Raw genomic sequence first — 18,617 nt, 5'->3', positions numbered from 1 at the left:
AGGAATCATTCATTCAGACGAGAAGTTTTCGGCTCGACAGGAGGCTTAAGACTTATGTACTCACAGTGAGGGCAGTCTGTCCCCATGAGAGCTGCTTCGGTGTGTGTGTGGCCAAGGCAGCGAACACAGCTCTTATGTTGGTCTGACGGAGCGATGTTTTGCTCACAGGAACACTTGCAATACGACATCTTTAAAAAGGTGCGTACACACAAGCGGCTCTTTTATCAAGTGTTTTACATCACTTGCATGTAATATTATATATATATATATAGGTAGATGTCTTGCTGAAGTGAAGAACCTGATGCCGGAACACTAGAGGGGGTGGGTGAATCTTTCGCTGCAGGTGCTTTGAGTCAGGTGAAGAACATCCTGATGTGTCTGCAGGGAAATCCTTTCCACTGGAAGGTGTCCGTCAACAGCGAAGAAAGGGCTAATCAAGACGAGATGATTGTCATAATCAAGACAATGTCGGTCTTGAAGGAAGAATATCCTGAAGAAATGGTGATTGAAAGGGTGGGGTTCAAACACCATTGCCAATCATAAGATTGCCGTTATGATACAAGGGCTTCAACTAGATTGTGGAAAAGGAATTCCCCAAAGTGTTTCAATGCAGTGTCGAGTGAACTGAATCGATAGGGAACCAAGGCATGCATTCGACTCGGCATGAGCCAAGGAATCAGAGGAAAAAAGAATTTTGATTCTAGGCCTTACGGTTCTAAAGTTTTGAGTATAAAAATGAGTGCAACTTTGAACAGTGGTGGCACTAGAGCTCTAGAGAGTTAGAGACCACAAATTTGGGTAGTTACAGGTCAGAGTGTCCTCTATCTGTGTGAAAAATATCAACACTTTCCTATGTACGGTTCTATGGCCTGCCATTGACTTCAATGGCAGAATAATAATAATAATAAGAACAATAACTAATTCAATAGGTGTCTACGCACTTTCAGTGCTTGGCCCCTAAAATGCAATAGCATCACTGTTTCAACCCACAAATAAGCCAAGGAAACTGATATTAGTGCCCTTTAGAGTGTTTTCAGAAAAGGCAGAGCATAATTACTTCATAAAGGTTATGGCCAGTTAGAGAATCATAAAAATCTGCATACCTTCAAGACCAATCTAACCATTAACATTTTGGTAAATTGTGAATTTGATGTTTTTTTGATGTTTGAAATATTAATGTTAAGATAATATTAGTGACGACCTTCCTTCTCTCCATCTTAAGGTGCACATGGGCAGAGACTATTTAGTCCAAGACAAAGAACTTTGTAAAAGGTTCAATGAAATGAGGAAGCGGCAGGAAACAGCAATTCCAACTCAGGTATGTCACTTTTATTTTATAAAGTAAACACATCTGCATCAAGCGTGACGGTAAAGCTTCACAACAGCCGACAATGGTCTCCACACCCTCACACCCACACACCCACACACACAGCTTGTCAGCTGGGTTCTCTTTCTCCCTCTCTGGGGTTTTGGGCAGCCTTTTATCTCCCTGCCTCTCACTGTGAACATAAAAATCACAATTAGCAGCAATTCATCTCAGGTGAAAACCCTTACAGTTTCCTCTGTCCCCAGACAAACGCTCGGCCATGCCCTCACCCCCACAAACTTGTATTAAAATAACTGAAATTGGAATGCTCAATATGGCGGATGTAGAAAAGGAAGTTCTGCCTTACAGGTAAAAGACCTTTTGGATACAGATATAGCCTGTCAGTCAACTCAAGAACGTGCGTGCGCATTAGCTGAACCAGCCTGAAAAATAGATTTTTTTAGCGTGATATGAGCTAAAGAAGCGCAATTAATGATACCGTTATTGTCAGATTTGACTGCTGATTTGAAATATATAAAATAATAAACTTGACTGGGTTCCACAGTAATAATTTAGTATGAGGCAATATTCATCTGGTTTAAAAAAAAATAAGTGAAGTAGATTTTTGAAGTAGTCTTCATTCACAAAGAAAAAATGTTTTAGAAAAAATATATGCAGGTAAATAAGATTTTTATTAAGCTTCCATGTATGATTGTTTGTTAAACATAAGTATAAACGTGCAAATCAATGAAAATGATTCCATTTAACTCTCCCTTGTGTTAATTTAGTTAAAAAAGGTGGGAAACATGCCTTCATTATTTTTAAATAGATTTTTATTTAATACCTTTGAAATATGAATTCTACTTGGCTACAATGGCTGTTTAGATTAAATGATGGTTCCTCTGATTGAAAAAAAGAGCAAAAACATAATTATCGGGATATATATCGAATATCACCAATTTGCTGAAAAATATCGAGATATAATTTCTGAAGCCATATTGCCCAGCCCTACAACTAACCTAAAAGCTCATCTAAAACATAACCATCCCATCCATTTTCCAAGCTGGGAACAAAAACCGCAGTTGGAGATGGAGAGGGGCCTTCCCGACTTTTGACATTCCGATTCCATTGTCTGAATATTCTTAAGAATTAAAAGTTAATTGGTCTTTGAAAGGGTGTGCTTGCATTATTATGCTATTATATTATCATTATATCAATGGCATATTAAATTGTCTTAAAATGACAATAATATCGTTTATCGCAATTATTTCTGGGACAATATATATCGTCCAACAAAAGTAGTTATCGTGACAGGCCTATTTGGCACAGGAGAGCAGAATACAAGCACATGCCAAGAAGATTAATCTTTTGCAAGTATGAAGAATTCTGACCTGTGAATTTTCACAGCAAAAAGATGTTTAACCAACAGAGGATATACATAAACATCACAGATTGACCTCTTGACTTAATACAAAGAATACAAACTTAAATGCTGCATGATTTCCAGTGCTGCAGGAACGATGAGTAGAGAGTACATTTTAAAGGAATAGTTCACCCAAAAATGAAAATTCTGCCATCATTTGCCCACCCTCTTGTTGTTCCAAACCAGCACAACTTTTTTTTCTTATGCCGAACACAAAAGGAAATGTTTTAATGAATATTGCAGGTCATATATTCAATATAATGGTAGTGGATAGTGCCTCACTTTAAAAGGGGTGTGCAATCAAATTTGCTTTGATCCTTTGACATAAAGTAGTTAATTGTACTATAAAAACAAACTGTAAGTTTCAGAACTCAAAACTTCCTCTCCAATGCAAAAGGAGCATTTATTGAAACCAACTGCAGAAACCATTTTTTTAATTATTTTCCCTGCTTTGTGACGTCTCAGAAGTCAAAGTCTCCAGGTTTCAAAGTGTTTTGGATGGTTTTCTCTCATCATGTAAGTGCCGCTTTCACAACACCCCGTTTTTTTTTTTTTTTTTTCTTAATGTGAAAACAACAAAAGAATAAACATTTTAGATTACATTTTTTAGGAGTGCCAACCCATCTACATTCTGTGGCTATTGTTATTTTTTGGATTGTGCTAATTTTTGAAGTGAATTATAAATAAACCATCAGTTTTTCAAATTGGCATTTTCATGCTTATGACTGATACAGTAAATTGCCTTTTCATGCATCGATAATCAGAACATTTTCCAAATGATTATAGATATATTTCTGCACTTTTTTCAGACAAAATGTGCTTGTTCAGTGATATGTGCTCATTGCACAATAGTCTTTGTCTCTTCAAACATATTTCTCAACACAACTTTGGTAAAGTGTGAGCGGCAGGGTAAATTCGGGACAATTCACGGAATTAGTTTTGAAGTGGGGGGATGCAAACTGGGCTGATTGTGACGTCATCACAACAACATTCTAAGTCTAGTTATTTATCTACAGAAATATTAGTCAAAGATACTAAAGAGATTCAAATTTGCTTCTGCGCTGGCACAGAGAGAGACTGCCTATGCACTTGTCATTACATTCACAGTTCGCACATACCTTTGATGAAGCAGCTGTCTTCGTGTCACAGCTCTGGTGAGTTTGCCGGTTTGTTTTGTATGTTATGTTATTTTCCCTCCCTCATGTCTCGCAGGCGTGGCCGGCATGCATGATCAGCGCTTCCATTGGAACATTGATTGTTCCTGGGGAACGCTGATCATGCCATTGATTAGTGTGCCGAGCAACACCTGTTCTCCTCTAATTCACTCCCTTCTTAAGCCCTTCGTGTTCTCGGTATCTTTGCTAGATTTTTGTTTGGTGTGAAGTAACTAACCTCACTCTCTCTGCCTAGTTGGTCCTGTCTCGTGTATCTGTTGGTTGCCTGCATGTCGGGTGTGTGGTTGCCTTCCAGTCCGCTGCGTGTCAGCTGGGTTTCCAAGGAGGATCCCTTGTCTTCGCCCACGTGTCGGGAGCTAGATTGCCCTACCCTGCTGGGCGTCATTCTACACCTCACTAAGCTTCAACAGAAGATTCCGCGAATCTATTCCTGACTTCCTCAATGCACACACTCATTCTACGAACACACTCTTCACGGATTGCCCCGGGCGTGGCCACAGTGCGTGTTCTTCTCTGTCATCTCTCCCCGCTGCTGCAGCCGGTGCCGGGATCTTCGACATCCACAGTAACTGCTCACATTTATTGTAAATAAATCCTTTGAACCGTTCCTCTGTATTTGGGTCTGTTTGTCTCGCAATCACTCGTTACACTTCAGTTTCGGATGCTTCTGGAACATTGTATTGGTTCAACTGCATATTCTTGTGTATTTGTCCCTTTTTTTTATGTGTCTATTAGATCATTTGACAGTCTTTTATTGTTTGTGTCTGCATTCAACAACATTACACAAGCACAATATGCCCTGTGTTTTATACCATTTTTAAAGCAGCATATTGCACTCGACATTGTGTGACTTGAAGAGGTAATGGTTAAAGTAATTTCCTCATCACCAATAACAGGATACAAAGCAATATTTGTTCATTATCCTACTTTGACTAATGCTGCTGACTTTATGACTGATCTTCGATATCAGTCCTGACTTACTGTGAATTAATGCAAGTTTCCCTCTTGAAAGAATAACACGAAATCCACATAGGTTTTAAAACACAGTAATTTAACTTGATAAGCTTGATAACATTGTGCAAACAGTATATGGTCATTCTATGTCTATCACATAATTAATATCATGCAAGTTATAACTACCTACATAAACATCTGGTGTATAACGGTACATCTCCTTGTGGTTTTACACACGTCTACAAACAACACAGAATGGTAGCTAGGCAGTGCGCCCTCATCCACTTTCATTTATGGTCCAGGGCTTTTTTTCATTCATGTTCCAGGGATTTTGTAGCTCAGTGGTTAGTCTGACTGATCGGACGTCTGCATATTGTACTGTATTTTCACTTTTCTTAGTGCAAAGGGCAACATGGCACGTTTACCTATTTAAATGAATATCAGGTTCTAAAACTACATAGAATTTACTGTAATGTCTGATAATGTTTATGCTTGAGGACTTGCTATTGGCTGTTGTCATTGCATAGTTATTGAGGTACGTCTGTGCAGGTTTTAGGGACTGTTTGAGGGTGTTATTAATTAACATTTAAAAGTTATTGGGGGTTACAGTTATGTTTTAAGTTCTAATTAATGTTACTTATGTTTTTTTATGTTATGACATGGGTTTATTTTTTAGTTACCCTAGGTAAGATTAGTGTTCCTTTGAGTTATGTTTGATACTGTTTGATTTAACTAAAGTGTGACCTATTGATTGCTTGTGTAACACTGACTCAGGCTGAGTGGGATCCATGTGCGGTTTATTAAAACACAGCAAGTTCAGAGAACAGACAAGCATGGGTCGAATAACCAGGGCAACCAACAATATCAGAGGTAGGACAGTAAATATGGTATAACAGGCAGAGGATCGGGGCAGGCAGCAAGCAGCAATAGAAATAGTCCAGGCAAACACAGTGGTAGGCAGGCAGCAAAGATTTGTACAGTGGTAATCCAAGGCAGAGTCAAACATGGGCAGAACAACACAGGAAACAATAATGCTCAGAAATGTAGCCGGGGCAAACAAGACTTTGCAAAGAGTGAACACACACACCAGGCTTAAATAGTTTGAGTGATATGGAACAGATGTGCAGTAATCAGTCCAGGTGTGTGGGCACTTGGGAAATGTAGTCCAATGTTAATATTCAGGCGAGTGAACCCTCCGGTGGCCGACTGAGGAATCTTCACCGGTGTTTGTAACAGAGCCCCCCCTGCGAGCGGCTCCTGACGTGAGAGCACATCCGATGTCTGGGTCTTCCTCGAGGTCGAGGGGCTGATTTCTCCGGGTGAGTCCTATGAAATTCTGCGATGTGATTGTGGTCGAGGATATCATCCGCCTTGACCCAGGACCTCTCCTCTGGACCGTACCCCTCCCAATCTACCAGATATTGGATCTGGCTTCCCCGACGTCTGGAATCTAGCAGATCTCACACTAGAAATGCCTCCTCGCCATCCACGATCATGGGTGGGGGACCTGAGTCACCGCCTTCCTCCTCCACCCTCGGACCACCGGCAAGTTTCAGCAGTGAGACATGGAAAGTGGGAGAAATACGATAATTAGCAGGTAATTGGAGGCAATATGACACAGGATTAATTTGTCTCAGAATTTTGAAAGGACCCACATACCTGGGACTGAGTTTCTTGCAAGGTAAGCGGAAGGTTCCGGGTTGAAAGCCACACCCACTGTCCTGGAGTGTAGTTGGGACTGGGATGGAGATCAGATTGCTCTTTTCCCCTGTTTATGGCATGCTGTAGATGGACATGTGCTTGGTCCCAAACAGCCTCACTTCGTTGAAACCATGGTGTTACCTTGGCGTTGAGAGAGGATAGCGCCAATATCGGTGTTTGATGCATCTACTTCAAAAACGAAAGGTACGTTGGGATCAGGATGATGCAGAATTGGAGCAGAGGTGAAGCGATTCTTCAATTCATTGAAGGCCTGAATTGCGTCAGTAGACCAGCGAAGCTTGGCGTTTCCTCCCTTTTCCATGGCGGTGAGTGGAGTGGCAACAGTGCTGAAGTTTCTGATAAATCTTCTGTAAAAATTAGCAAATCCTAAGAATCATTTTAGTTGCTTTACTGTAGTGGGTTGAGGCCAGTTTAAAACTGCCCGTACCTTGCCCTCGTCCATAGACACCCCTTCTGGTCTTATGATATAACCGAAGAAGGAGATTGAAGCTTGGTGGAATTCACATTTCTCCACTTTGGCATACAGTTGGTGTTCCATGAGATGCTTCAAAACTGCCCGGATCTGCTTGACATGTTCCTCCAAGGTGTCTGAATAAATCAAGATATCATCAATATATACAATTAAGCACTGGTTTAACATGTCTCTGAATACATTGTTTATGAAGGATTGGAACACAGATGGACTACTGGACAGCCCAAACGGCATAACGAGGTATTCGTAGTGCCCGCTGCTCGTGGAAAAGGCAGTTTTCCATTCATCCCCCTCTCGAATGTGAATGAGGTTGTAAGTGCAGCGTAGATCGAGCTTGGTGTAAAACTTAGCAGTTCTTAGTTGTTCCAAAGCTGCGGGGACCAGGGGTAATGGATATCTGAATTTGACCTTTATATCATTTAGACCACAATAATCAATACAAGGACGAAGGCCCCCATCCTTCTTTCCCACGAAGAAGAATCCTGCTGCTGCCGGTGAAGTGGCTGGACGAATGAAACCCTTGGCCAGTTCTTCTTCAATGTATGATTTCATTGCTTTAGCCTCAGGTTCTGAGAGGGGAAAGATTCTGCCTCTAGGTGGTAAGGTACCAGGTAACAGATCAATGGTGCAGTCACTAGATTGATGTGGTGGTATTTGCGAGGCTTTGGTTTTACTGAAGGCTTCAATCAGATCAGCATACTCAGAGCGTACTCATACATATGGTGCTATGTTGGACTCATTAGTCACCATAGTGGTTCTCACAGACATAGGGGTGATTGGCTTTAAACACTTGGACGAGCAGCTGGGGTCCCATCGCATGATCTGCTTCTCACATCATGAATTTTGTGGGTTATGGTCCTGCAGCCAGGGTAAACTGAGGATGACTGGGTTGTGAGGAGAGTGGATGACGAAGAGGCATGTTGTTTCAGTGTGTAAAACACCAACTTGCAGAATGAGATCAGTAGTGGTGTACAGTACCTGGCCGGTCCCCAGGGGGCGCCCATCTAGCGCTGCCACTGCCAAAGGAGAGTCGCAAGAAATTAGTGGTATCTTATGCTGTCAGGCAAAATTTTCATCAATAAAGTTGCCTGCTGCCCCCGAATCTAAAAAGGCCTTAGTGGTGATGGTCTCTGACTGAAATGTTAATTTTACTGGCACTTCAATACAAGCAGTAGTTTGGATAGAGGAAATCAACAAACTCACCCTGCGATTGTGTGTTTGAGGGAGTCGTGTTGGGCAGTCAGCTCTCAAATGTTCCACTTGGCCACAATATAGACAGAGATGATTCCTGATGCGGCGTTCACGCTCCTCTGTGGAGAGATGAGTTCGACCGACTTGCATGGGTTCAGCGTTATCACTGGGTTGATTCGTTTGACTGAGAGGGCTGGTAAATCGGTTAGGTCTCCTGGAGCGAATGAGATTGTCAATGCGAATAGCGAGGTCAATGAATTGGTCCAGGGTTCTGTCTTCATCACGGCAGGCCAGCTCTGATTGCACGTCAGTGTTTAATCCTTGACGAAACAGCAGTTTTAATGTGTCTTCCACCCACACAGTTTGCGCAGCGAGAGTGCGAAAAGACAGAGCGAATTCAGCTGCGGTATTTCTTCCCCAGCACTCCTTCCTCCCTCAGAATGTTCGAATACCTCTCTTAGTTGTTGAATAAAATCATTGAAAGTGGTGCGGTTTAGTCCTTGATTGACCCAGACAGCTGTTGCCCACTCCAACGCCTTTCCCGTGAGCAGTGAACACACAAGAGAGATCTTACTATCATCAGTCAGGTATAACGAGGGCTGTTGAGCCAGGAACATAGAGCATTGCATAAGAAAGCCCTTACATTTGGTTGGGGTGTCGTCAAATTTTTCTGGAAAGGCAAAATGTGGATTAGCAGTCACTGTACTGTGAGGCATTATGACTGGTACCTGACTCGCTTGAGGCACTGGGGAAACGGATTCGGGTGCGGGCCGATGGAGACTCTGTACGGATTTCACCAACTTCTCCATTAGCGTGGTGAGTCGGCCTAGTTGTTGTTGGTGAGACGCCAGTAGGTTCGCTTTGGCAGAGAGTTCGCTGGACAGATGCATGAGGACCGCTGGATCGTTAGTTGGCGAAGTCTTCTGTAACACTGACCCATGTGCAGTTTATTAAAACACAGCAAGTTCAGAGTACAGACAAGTGTGGGTCGAATAACCAGAGCAACCTACAATATCAGAGGTAGGGCAGTAAACGTGGTATAACAGGCAGAGGATCGGGACAGGCAGCAAACAGCAACAGAAATAGTCCAGGCAAACACAGTGGTAGGCAGGCAGCAAAGATTCGTACACAGGTAATCCAAGGCAGAGTCAAACACGGGCAGAACAACACAGGAAACAATAATGCTCAGAAATGTAGCCGGGGCAAACAAGACTTTGCAAAGAGTGAACACACACCCGCTTAAATAGCCTGTGATATGGAACAGATGTGCAGTAATCAGTCCAGGTATGTGGACACTTTGGAAATGTAGTCCAATGTTAATACTCAGGTGAGTGAGACCTCCGGTGGCCGATTGAGGAATCTTCACTGGTGTTCGTGACAGCTTGAGCAAGACATCAGTTTGATCATTATTGTCCATCAAGAGTAATGATGGGAAGTCCGATTCTTTTCCACGAACCGGTTCTTTCGGACGGTTCATTTCAACGAACTGGTTCAAAAAACTGATTCACCAGTTCATTTACGTCATCACATAATGACAATACGCCAGCGTCGTAGAATACAAGCTCAAACACATTCAATAAAGCCATATGAAAGGGCATATTGCTGATTATAACATTTTATTTAATTAAGTTATAATAATAAGGGTGTTTATTGTCATCAGTGTTTCATTCAGTGATCTTACAATACACCCTACATTGAAGTTTTGCACCTAAAGCACCCAATACTGACACTGATATACAAACGTGGATGTTCTACACATGTTTAAAGCATAAAAAGTGATTAAACTAGTCTTAATCAACTCACCCTTTTTTACACAAACCATGATCCAGCTCATCACAACTTCAGATATAATCTGCATGCACAATACTCTATAGTAAAATTTGTTTACATCTCTCGACTGAAACGTTTCACCCCCTCTTTCAAGTCCACGGTTCACGCATGCTCGTCAGCTGCTCACTGATCAGCAGTTCTCAGTATTATGTCTGAAAGAGGCGATTCTCAGTTCAGTGTACTGGTGGCTCGCAAACTGCTGTGATCGAATCAATGTATTGCTGACGCGAGGAGCTGCTGTCCTCGGATCAGTGTACTGTTGACTCGAGAACTGCTGCGAACGACTCAATGTACTGTTGACTCGAGAGCTGTAGACTGGATCATCTTCATACGTTGATAAAACGGTAATACAAACAAGTCATAAACACATTTCCGGTGTTTTATTTGTTACACTCTCTGTTGTTCAGCAAAATACACCTGAAACATACATTTCGCCCCTTAATCACACACATGCTCAGTGTCAGCAGCTCATCGATTCTCAGTATGTCGGACACCTCTGAAAGAGGCAATTCTTAGTTCAATGCACTGTTGACACGAGAACTGCTGCGACCCGAGTATTCAGTCCGATTTGTGAACTAGCTGGAGCAGTTAATTGCAAAGAAGAGTTGGCAAAAGCAGATATCTCCAGTTCTAGGATCATACTACTCCCGGTTATCGGCTCATTTAGAGTGTCAGGCACATCCAAGAGACAGGTTAAGATAGAGTAACTTGTGGATCAGTGTTGACTCGAGACACAAACTGTTTCAAACGATTCAGTCTGATTTGGTGAACTAGTTCACTAAAAAGAACCCGTTCAAAAGAACGATTCGTTCACGAACTGGACATCACTAATCAAAAGCAGGAATGCAATGACTCTATGCGGCTAATCATTTCTATTCAGTCAATTCCCACACTACATTGTTTTTATGAGTGTGCCAGAAGCACGTATATTTTCATTTCAGTCGAAGTTCAGTTGAGGTGTGGGCTAAAACTGATTCAAGGGTGTCGCACACCAGACACATCTGGTGGACAACATGCCGCTTTCTAAAATTTTAAACAATTATTTTCGCACACACTGCATCCACTGCTCGCTGTCTCCAGAGGCTGCTCAAAATTCTGCAGCGCCACGGAGATCAACTCGCATAGTTTTCCATTAAATTCGACCCAAATCATTATCAGAGGACCAAGATTATTATTTATTAAAAAAAACTTGAGAGGAACTTGACCTTTGGTTTTACGATATCTGTACATAATCCAATATAATTTAGCGGCTTGAGCAAAAAAACAATAGGCACACATAATTTTTTTTGCCCTCTTCTTCCTGTTTCACTTAAACTGTAAACTTTACTGGTGTTATTACTGGCTTATAACATGTGCGTAAGTGTTCTCAAAGCTGTTAACATTTCGAAGTCAAAAGCAGATAATTATAAATCTCATGTAATTGCTGGTTTCTTACGTTGTTGGTTTTTTGAATACGCTTTTTTTTTATAGTTATGACTCATATCTTATGAGCGTCTTGCTGTGCATGTCACGCTCAGTGTTGGCTGGGAGAGGTGGCTGTTAAACTTACTGCTGCTGTTTCCGCCTCACAAATTCACCGATTTGCGCAGTGATGTCGGCGTAAATAAAGCGACATGATATATGTACTGTAGCACCAGGGCATGACACCATTGTTTTGCAAATTTGACAAGCTGTACTGCTACAGTACAATCTACACTGCGTTTGCCATCGATCTTCTTGCCTATGTACTATGAGTGTGTTGCCCTGTGAGCGCTCAGCACCGCCTCTCCGGGGAGGAGACTGTTCTCAATACAGTCTCTCAATATTGCACTGCTTGGTTTTAATTACACTATAATGTGTTTGTTTGTGTATCGTATGATACATATTGTATTGTATAGTGAGAGTCATATCGTATTGTACAATGCGATACAATATTTTTTTACATGCCTAGTGTTCACACAAGAACTTACATTGTTCAGCACTAAAAACAAATACACATACCACTGTGAACAAGCTTCTCGTATAGCTTTTATGACCGTGCAACAGACGTCAAAATTTCAACCTGGAAAATCACAAATAACAATAAAAAAAAACTACAGAATTTTAATTTTAATTAATCCTTCAATATTTTTGATGTTATTTATTCATTATTTGTTGAAAACAAAAGCCCTAGATTGTGACATCATATCCTGTTACCCATATTTGCTGCAGGGTTCGAAGTAATTCCAATAAATAGCTAATACTGGCATTATATTCATGCTGTTTATACAGAGGTGAACTGGCCCCCACATTGAGCCTGATTTCCCCCAAGTTATTTTTTTCCATTAACCAACATCGTATGGAGTTTTGTGTTCCTTGCCACAGTCGCCTTTAGCTTGCTCACTGGGGGTCTAAATACAAATATTATTTATTTATTTAAGGCACAATTTACAATCGCATTTCTACCAAACCGCAAAATGATGACTCTGTGACATTACAGATATTACAGCTTCATTTTCTGTTATTGCATAATTTTATGTAAAGCTGCTTTGAAATGATGTGTGTTGTGAAAAGCGCTATACAATTAAAAATGACTTGACTTGAATTCCGCATGCTCAAAGACTTTTGTAACCGCATCTTTACTCTCACACGTGCATATGTAAAGAGTCACACACATGAACAATTGTGATGGAGGATGTTTCTACGCTCCAATCACTGTCACTCTGACCCTCCTCTCACTGGCCCATGTCCAGGAGTGTGTGGCAATGAGGAAGTGCAGGAGAAAGGAACACTGTCTATCGCACCTTGTCACGCACTGCCAAAAACCCTCCATCTCAATAGCTGTACCAGTTCTGGCCTGTTGGTGGGAGAAGGTGTCCCGCTTTGTACCTGACAGGTTGACACAGCCCTAACCCTAAATGTGGCCCTAACCCTATTGAGCCCTTGATGTTAATCCGCCTGACAGGCACCAAGCGGGGCACCTTGCATATACACTCACTGAGCACTTTATTATGAAGACCTGTACACCTACTTATTCATGCAATTATCTAATCAGCCAATCGTGTGGCAGCACTGCAATACATACAATCATGCATATACAGGTTAGGAGTTTCAGTTAATGTTCACATAAACCATCAGAATGGAGAAAAAAAATTGATCTCAGTGATTTCAACCGTGGCATTATTTTTGGTGCGAGACGGGCTGGTTTGAGTATTTCTGAAACTGATGATCTCCTGGGATTTTCACGCACAACAGTCTCTAGAGTTTACTCAGAATGGTGCCAAAAACAAAACCCATCCATTAAGCGGAAGTTCTGCAGACAGAAACACCTTGTTGATGAGAGAGGTCAATGGAGAATGGTTTAGGTAACTCAGATAAACACTCTGTACAATTGTAGTGAGCAGAATAGCATCTCAGAATACACAACATGTTGAACCTTGAGGCGAATGGGCAACAACAGCAGAAGACCATGTAGGGCACTTTACTAAGACCATAATGTTCAGTGAGTGTATATACACCAGTTCTGATGTGTTCTGTGCATAAAGTGTTTGTCCTTGAGGTCCAGCAACAGCACAGCATAACTTGGATGGCGTTTAACCAATGACCATCTGGCCTTGCCCCGTCTGGACCAACAGCCTATCTCTTATGTCCTGCATAATGAGGTCACCATACTCAACTTGGCTTGCTTGTTTTGTTTGAACCTTTAGACCCCCTCTTCCAGAGACCTTTATATTTTGTATTTTTAGACAAATAAAAGACTCTTTGAGCTATGAAACAGCTAATCCCACTGTGTCCTTCTTCACTCCCTTCCATACAATCAACAAAAAGTATTTCAAATGTGAAGAATAAAGAGGTTTATTCTGTATTCTAGATAATTTTTCCAACAATGGATTGGTGTAATGACATGTCTGGTTTTCATTAACCAAAGTAAAAGAACAATCAGGGAGATTGATGACAACTGCTATGTGCTGAGGTCTAATAGATGAGGTACTGTGTAGCCGAGGTTCTGCACCAACAATTCTACATGACAAATCTACCACAGGTCCAAATAACAGCACACAGTACAAACTACAAGAAAACCCCTCGGGTACCTGCTCAAAGCAACGCAAATTGAAACTCACCAACCCTCCCAAAAATACACAGACCTTGTAACCTACATGCCCATGCTCACATATTCAGTCAAGTGGGAGTGCAATCCCAAACACACACATTAAAATACACACATTTTTGCAAGCCAGGCAGTGAAAATTATTGTTAGTGTTAGTGTTATCCGGGAATGAAAATCATCAGGCAAACCTCTTGTCCTTTTTCATTGAGGGTCCATGTGTTCACCCAAGGTCTGATTGATGGTCTAGATCAGTGGTTCTCAACCTTTTTTGATGAACGCCCCCCTACTTCATTCCCTTACCGTATCCATCTACAGAGCCATACAGGTGCATTAGCTGAGGTTGTGCCTCTGCCTGTGTATTTGACGCTGCTAAACCAGATACTTCAGATGTGTCACTAGACTTCAAAATCAGATGAACTGCAGTACAAATGCGTCCCAACCCGTATAATTGAGAACCAACTGATATACTCCAAGTCTAGATAAACATTTTAATGCAAAGAGAAACTTGACAATAGATTTGATAATTTTGACTGATAAACGCCCCCCATTTGTAACCTAACGCCCCCCTCTCTACTAATTTGCTCTCAGCGCTCATTCTTTGAATGCCCCCATTGAGAACCCCTGGTCTAGATGATGGCAGCAAACATGCATGTCTCAACAAGGCAAGTAATCATGTGGAAAGCCTCAAAAATAGGAAAAAAGCCAAGCTGCTTTTGAGAGTAAACTAAAACACATATGGTCTCTCTCTCAACTAACAGACTGTTTGTCTGGATTTTTTTTTTTCCTGTCAATGGTTTCTAGTAATCTATACTGTCTATTTTTCCATAATGTGCTATCTTTATATCCGCAGAGAGCAAGGTGTATTTTTTGATACATCAAAATAAAAATAAATAAATAAAAAGTAGGTTAAAGAATTTACATATGTAATTTGAGTAAACTGACCTTTGTGTACTGTATAAGACAACTAAATAAATGTAGACCTCCTTCATGTTTTTTGAAAAATCATGCTAAATGGGCTATCCAACTGCCATGGTTAGGCAAGGCAAGGCAAGTTTATTTATATAGCACATTTCATACACAATGGCAATTCAAAGTGCTTTACATATACATTTTTAAGAAAATACAAGATACATAAAAAAATTAAAATCAATTAAACACATGAAATAAGAATAAAAAGTAATGAAATAAATGTGAACATTTTTTAACGATTAAAATTAAAAAGAAAAAATATTAAATTGTTAACACTATCCATAAAAAAGTTATATAAAAATAAAATAGAATAATTAAAATGATATAGGCCTAATTTGGGCCAAAACAATTTTTTTTTAAATTAATTAATAAAGAGTTAGGACTCTCATGTGAACAGCAATAATAATTTAACAAAAAATGTTTCTTCATCAGGACTAACTACTAAGCAAAAGTGATATCACGTTTATAAATTACTTTAACAGGGGAAAGCATCTACAGTGAGAATAAGATTGGAGAAATTTTAGCTCCTTAAAGGGATAGTTCAACCAAAAATAAAAAATTATCTTTTACTTACCCTCATGCCATCCCAGATGTGTATGACTTTCTTTCTGCTGCTGAACATAAACAAAGATTTTCAGAAGAATATCTCAGTTCTGTAGGTCCATACAATGCAAGTGAATGGTAGCCAGAACTTTGAAGGTCCAAAAAGCATATAAAGGCAGCATAAAAGTAATCCTTACAACTCCAGTGGTTAAATCCATATCATCAAAAGCGATATGATAAGTGTGGGATAGAAACAGATCAATATTTAAGTCCTTTTCTACTTTAAATCTCCACTTTCACTTTCATATCTGAAAGTCACATGTGGCGCCTGTTTAGTTTCACATTTGAAAATGAAAGTGGAGATTTATAGTAAAAAAGGACATAAATATTGATCTGTTTAACACCCACACTTATAATATCGCTTTTAAATATATGGATTTAACAACTGGAGTCTTATGGATTACTTTTATGCTGCTCTTAACTGCTTTTTCGACCTTCAGATTTCTGGTCACCATTCACTTGCATTAAAAGGAGTATTAAAAAAAAAATTATTTTATTTTTATTTTATTTATTTTTTTCTTCGTTTGTGTTCAGCAGAAGAAAGAAAGTCATACAAATCTGGGATGGCATGAGGGTGAGTAAATAATGAGAGAATTTAAATTTTTTGGGTGAACTATCCCTTTAAGGAACAATATATAGTGATGTGGGCTACAATTCTGCATGCAAAATGACCCTTTCAAAATGTTTATCATGTATAGGCAGCAGATCTTATATGTCACCAGAACAGATATTTACTTACTGTATTGGTGTTTAGTGGTGATATATTGACAATACACAATGCAGATCAAATGTGACGTGCGTGTGACATGCATGTGACAGGAAGAGGAAAGGAGAATTATACAATAAGACACAAACAGTCTAATGTGGTCATTATGGGAGGCCACACACCAATTTACTACAGAGAAAACAAAGATGGAGATATTACTTCATGTGGTTATAAGGAGATAGATGGGGGTATTTCCCAGGGCTCAATGGTTTGCCAGCTGACAACACTTCAGTCTGCTGTTGTTGGCAGAACAGTGTCTACTCCAAACAACAAATAAAACAGGGCTTACTTAACGAGTGCTTACTTCTATCTAATATCATCACCTAGTTTATTTCAAGGATACATTTTACAGACATACTGTAAACAAATAGCTTGCATGGATGACTAAGTCAAATAGAAAGTGAGTATGACTGCTAAGTGCACCCAACACAGAGATTAAATACTAAATCTGACAGATAAACATTTTTGGTTCAGCAGATTAATTCCTGTGAAAATAAATATATAAATAAAACAAATAAAATAATATATACAGTATTTATAATAGAATTTGTCCAATTCGTTCAGAGAACCTGCCCTGTGAAATCTTTGGGTTAATATTAATATTTCCCCTTTGAACATAAGTAGGCATAAAATATTGTATGTATTAATGCAGTTGATTTTTAAAACCATTGTGTTCTATTCAGGTCATTTGACCAAAGTTCCATTTGGCTACAATGTGTTTTACTGTGTTTAGTTGTGTAATAAAACATATTGATATTATGTTTTAGATATTTATGTTTAAAATAATAATACAGTTCTAAATTGGATAAATTGTGATGCTGCAGTACAAACAGAGCTAAAATAAGGGTCAATAGCGCACCCATGTCGTTTATGGTACTTTTCCCCAATATTAAATGGTCGTTGTGGTAAAGAATCCGCTGCTCGGAACGCCGGTGTACTGTGAACAACTTAATCAGACATCACTGAATAATCCTCATGAACAATTCATCGCTCCGCATCCCAAATGAGAATCCGAAGATAAAAACAAAAACTCCGATATCAAAATAAAGCACTGTGACACACTCACCCCAATATCAAAATAAAGGCAACAGCGTAAACAATAGAACAAAAGCAGGAACATTTGAGCATATTCTCACCTCTAATACGGATCCACTTTCTTCCACGTGGGAGACAAAAGAGGAACAAAAGGATTCCTTTTTTAAACTCGTGTTGGGTACGAACACAAGTGTTGTGTCGGTGTGTGTTTGCTTGTATAACCCATTAGGTGCTCGTAGATGGACCAGACCGGAGAAAGAACTGTCAATGAAGAGAAACCAGCATCCTCTGTCCCGGTGGAGAAACCCGTGTTCTGCTTCCTTCCTTCAACGCTAGTCTCAGAACTGTGAAAACTGAGAGGAGGGTCCGTTCAGAAACGAGCTCCAACAACAACAACAAAAAAGTACACATGTATATATATATATATATATATATATATATATATACTCGGATTCGGTTTAGGTCTCGCTCTGCAAGACGCGGACGATTTTCACGCGCACCAGGCACGCGCTACTGTTTGATAACCTAAACGTTCAATGTCGATGTGCCTGTCAAAGCAGAGGAGGATCTCCAATAAACAGCGCTTATATACACATAGACGTGGGATGCGTGTGATTAAGTCACTGGATGGTAGGATGGATGCTCAATTTAGTGCGTTTACATTATAGGCAACTCCAATCATTGGTTCAAATGGGAATGAATATATATATATATATATATATATATATATATATATATATATATATATATATATATATATATATATATATAAACCTATACCCTGAGAAACATTCTGTGGAGTAAAAAGAGTGACATACTGTGTAGTCTGACCTAGATATTGATGACTCAGTTTAAATAATGGAGAAATTGAGGATAGATATATATATATATATATATATATGTGTGTGTGTGTGTGTGTGTGTGTGTGTGTGTGTGTGTTTAGTTAACTTAATATCTTGGCTACTAAAAAGCTATTGAACATTTAAACTGGTTTGTCCCAGGAAAAAAAAGCTACAGTTCTTTGAACACACACTGACTTGATAGCAGGGCATGTTATCACAATATATTGGGTAAATTGTCACAGTGCTAATTTGCCATTATACAA

The 18,617-nt window shown here is 39.8% G+C and overlaps 2 protein-coding genes across 2 annotated transcripts in view; both read right to left on the bottom strand.

The window, feature by feature from the left end:
* Window positions 1-18,009, bottom strand: part of pde4ba (phosphodiesterase 4B, cAMP-specific a) — a 293,954-nt gene extending 275,945 nt beyond the window's left edge. Inside the window, exon 1 of the mRNA XM_051707188.1 lies at window positions 17,614-18,009. The gene's annotated coding sequence lies outside the window, so the exon portion shown is untranslated. The remainder of the gene's footprint in view (window positions 1-17,613) is intronic.
* LOC127446447 (uncharacterized) lies at window positions 7,937-9,133 on the bottom strand. The gene is made up of 3 exons (XM_051707352.1): window positions 8,818-9,133; window positions 8,256-8,590; window positions 7,937-8,068 (listed from the first exon to the last, which is right to left on the bottom strand). Exons 1-3 carry the CDS (start codon window positions 9,131-9,133, stop codon window positions 8,057-8,059), a joined length of 663 nt encoding a protein of 220 aa, XP_051563312.1. The 3' UTR covers window positions 7,937-8,056.
* Window positions 18,010-18,617: the final 608 nt, after the last annotated feature.

Source organism: Myxocyprinus asiaticus, chromosome 9 (assembly GCF_019703515.2).
Source record: "Myxocyprinus asiaticus isolate MX2 ecotype Aquarium Trade chromosome 9, UBuf_Myxa_2, whole genome shotgun sequence".
In the NCBI taxonomy this organism is placed as follows: Eukaryota; Metazoa; Chordata; class Actinopteri; order Cypriniformes; family Catostomidae; genus Myxocyprinus; species Myxocyprinus asiaticus.
The sequence above is the reverse complement of the archived record's forward strand: the minus strand, read 5'-3'. Positions and strand labels throughout refer to the sequence as shown.

What these genes read in the sequence shown, in the direction of transcription:
- LOC127446447 (XM_051707352.1), bottom strand. Translation starts at nt 9,133, where the DNA reads ATGCATCTGTCCAGCGAACTCTCTGCCAAAGCGAACCTACTGGCGTCT. An exon ending in GTTATACCTGACTGATGATA is followed by an intron (nt 8,591 to 8,817) that starts GTAAGATCTCTC and finishes TGTGGGTGGAAG; the next exon opens with ACACATTAAAACTGCTGTTT.